The 3,746-nt window shown below is 40.8% G+C and overlaps 1 protein-coding gene across 1 annotated transcript; it reads left to right on the top strand.

Annotated features, from left to right (window-relative positions):
* Nucleotides 1–583: 583 nt before the first annotated feature.
* LOC140366257 (ubiquitin-conjugating enzyme E2 G1-like) lies at nucleotides 584–1,852 on the top strand. Its single transcript, XM_072452924.1, has 4 exons — nucleotides 584–786; nucleotides 875–972; nucleotides 1,174–1,352; nucleotides 1,766–1,852. Exons 1-4 carry the CDS (start codon nucleotides 584–586, stop codon nucleotides 1,850–1,852), a joined length of 567 nt encoding a protein of 188 aa, XP_072309025.1.
* The last annotated feature ends 1,894 nt before the right edge of the window (nucleotides 1,853–3,746 follow it).

Here is a 3,746-nt window from a genome sequence, read left to right as displayed (position 1 = left end):
GGTGTGATGTATAGTGGTGCGGGTGTGATGGTGTGGGATGGTGTGGTGCGGGTGTGATGGTGTGGGTGTGATGGTGTGATGGTGTGGGTGTGATGGTGTGTGATGGTGTGTGATGGTGTGGTGTGGGTGTGATGGTGTGGGTGTGATGGTGTGTGATGGTGTGTGATGGTGTGGTGCGGGTGTGATGGTGTGTGATGGTGTGGTGTGGGTGTGATGGTGTGGGTGTGATGGTGTGTGATGGTGTGTGATGGTGTGGTGCGGGTGTGATGGTGTGGGTGTGATGGTGTGATGGTGTGGGTGTGATGGTGTGTGATGGTGTGTGATGGTGTGGTGCAGGTGTGATGGTGCGCACCGCACCACCATCGGGTGTCATCGCCTTTGGCTGGTCCCAGTTTGCTGTTTGCACAACTTGCTTTTTCATACATCGATGTCCAGTTGAAAGCGCTGTCAGAACTCTCAGCTCTCTGCGCTCTCAGAACTCTCTGTTAGCTGTTAGCTTTAGCATTGCCTGCGTTTCCGTCAGGACAACCACTAGGGTTTGATACATTTTGGTATAAATTTCGATGCACTTTATTTAAGGCAAATGGCAAATAATCCATTAAAGCTCTACAACAACGAAAGTGAAAATCAATCCCAGCGAAAACAAACCATATGTTCTTGTGATTTATTTGTGCCACTTTCAGAGCTGGACAAAAACCCAGTGGAAGGATTCTCGGCAGGTTTGATTGACGAATGTGACCTCTACAGCTGGGAAGTCCTCATCATTGGTCCTCCTGACACACTTTAGTGAGTGTCACCTGCTTTATGCTCATAGACCATATTATTATTATGTTTAATCTCTGTCATACAATACACACTTCTGTTATTTCCACAGTGAGGGAGGCGTTTTCAAAGCTCACCTGATGTTTCCCAAAGACTACCCTCAAAGACCTCCTAAAATGAAGTTTGTCACATATATTTGGCACCCTAATGGTAGGCACAGGACCCTACCTACTTCTATTACAAAATCATAAATGATCCTGAACATTTTTACTTTTGAATAGTGACTAAATAAAACATGAACAATAAGTTATATAGTTTAAAATACTGTAATTCGACTAAAGGCTCTCTCGTAAAAACGTCATATTTGTGGTTCTTAGTGTTGTGCATTGACTAACAGATGCTTTTTTACAGTTTACAAGAATGGAGAGGTATGTATTTCTATTTTACACAACCCTGGGGAAGATAAGTACGGCTATGAGAGACCTGAAGAGCGCTGGCTGCCCATCCATACAGTGGAGACCATCATGATTAGTGTTATCTCTATGCTGGCAGACCCAAACGGTGACTCCCCAGCCAATGTGGATGCTGCTGTAAGTGCTGTTTCTTAAAGAAGACATATTATGCAAAATCAACAGTAATTAGCTTTTAAAATTGTCCTGTCATCATCATCTGACTCAAAGTTGTGTTTCAATTGAGTCTATTGTTCTGCATTCAAATTCCTATTTTCACCTTCCCCCTATCCCCGCTCTCATTCCTATATATAGTTGTGATAATATATACAGTTGTGATAATTTTAAAAATCTTTCTACAATTAAATTTCATTACAAAGAAGCAGGTTTTATCAGTTCTGCAGTTTTGAACGGGTTACGTTTGAAAATGAACAAAATGATGTTCTACTTTATATAGTTTAATACTAATGATCCAAAAATAAGCCTTATTTACACAGTAGATTGTGTTAAAAAAGAAACATCTTAAAATATACCTATTTTCCTTCTTTTTGTAGAAACAATGGAGGGAGGACAAAAATGGTGAATTCAAAAGAGAAGTTTCTCGTTGTGTGCGAAAAAGCCAAGAGACGGCGTTCGAGTGATATTTGTCATGATTCTAGTTCAGTGTTTTCAGGGTAAGTCTTTGTTCTCTCCAAAGATCTGTGAAAATGGAACATTTTCCTACTGTCTTACATTGTTCAAGGTTTCAACTTTTCAATGGACATGGCACTGTCTCTTGTGCTCTTCATCCGAGTTCAGACTCATCCTCCTATTTTCAGCAGGACGAGTCTGGCTTTTCCTTTGGCTGCACCTGACCCACTGACCAGTGACTCCAAGGCTGAATGAAAGTCCACAAGCAAGTGCCAAACAAAACAGAAAGAATAATATATGTAATGTACTGTAATATATATATATATATATATATATATATATATATATATATATATATATATATATATATATATATATATATATATATATATATATATATATACACATTAACCTTTATTATATATAAATAATAAAGGTTAATGTCTTAAAATGGCATATATATATTTTATTTATTTATTTATTTTTACCAAATACAGTATGTAGCCAGAAGGGGGCAGTAGAGATGAATAGAAATCCATCAGTGCTACATCTCAGAGACATTGCACTAGTGATGGGAAAGTGAAGCCTCATGAAACAGCAAAGCATTTGAACCAAATATTTTCAGGTTTGAAACACAGTTCGAAAAACTTCCCCAGAACAACCTCTAGTGTTATGTTTTAGAACTATCACAGCCGCAGCCATTCTATGTGCTAATGTAGTTGTGTGTGTTATTGATGTTTCTATAATAATATGAAAATGAAAACTATATTTGATAAAAATGTGGGCATGTTTTCCTTCTGTGGAGGGTCGCAGTATTTTATTCAATTTATTTGTGCTATTATTCTCTTACATTGGAAAAGACACAAAATCCGAGAAGGACAGGGCAGCTCTTGAGAAATAGTCCTGTACCACACAGACCTCAAAGTCCAAAACTCATGTCTGCAAGGCCAGCCATGGAACCAATGTGACAATGTGTGTTCAACAGTGTGAGAAAGTGGCACAAACGCTCGAGGATAACAAGGATAACAAGGCAAGCAAACTCATTCTCACATCTTCTTTACTTGGGAAGGGGGAAAGAATATGACAAATCATCAGTTATTGCTCTTGGTGTCCGAAATAAGACGCAAAATGCAGCGTGATATGGGGTCTCTTAGAGCCGAAACTATAGCTGCCATAGCTCCGGCCATGTCAGCTGCATTAGACGCTGAGCTCAAAGTAACTGGAGCAAGTGTTTCAGATGATACGGACCATCTGCAGACGGTAAGGGCCGAAATGGAGGCGCTGTGGGCCAGGGTGATGACGCTGGAGTCAGAGAACAATAGTGTGAAAAATAAGATCCTGGATTTGGAGTCCAGATCATATAAAGACTTGTCGGGGTCTCAGAGGGAGAAGGAGAAGACATTGGGTTTTCAGGTGAAGATAATACCTGAGATCATCTCAGGCTTTGGAGTTGAAGTCCCTCCCATCACAATTGAAAGAGCACATCGCATTGGCAAACCAAGACCAGCAGCTGTGAAGGAACTGCAAGGGTTAAAGGAGACCTCCAGTTCAAAGACGAGCACGTCTTCTTTGCTCCAGATATTCAATACGAGGTTCGTCATCAACAAGAAAAGTTCCAGCACATCTGTGAGGAGCTCAGGAAGAGACTAGTGACTACGAACGTGCTCAGAACATCGGGAGAGGCAGAGGTTTTTCCCTGGAGGATGAAAAACTCAGAGAACTGAACAGCGTCGAGAGATGGCGCCACCAGCGTGTGGTGTGAGTTCAGGTTGTTGTCACATGGTGATACATGTCTGTAGATTTGAAGGGACTGATTATAGTGATGGGATTTGTTTGTTTTTGACATGAGACTTTATGTTCCGTGGGCGTGGTGAACTGGGGAGCTGTATCTAGTTGGTGAGTGAG

This window comes from Eucyclogobius newberryi, unplaced genomic scaffold, assembly GCF_026437365.1.
Source record: "Eucyclogobius newberryi isolate DKJ021-1_F unplaced genomic scaffold, fEucNew1.0.hap1 SCAF_19, whole genome shotgun sequence".
In the NCBI taxonomy this organism is placed as follows: Eukaryota; Metazoa; Chordata; class Actinopteri; order Gobiiformes; family Gobiidae; genus Eucyclogobius; species Eucyclogobius newberryi.
The sequence above is the reverse complement of the archived record's forward strand: the minus strand, read 5'-3'. Positions and strand labels throughout refer to the sequence as shown.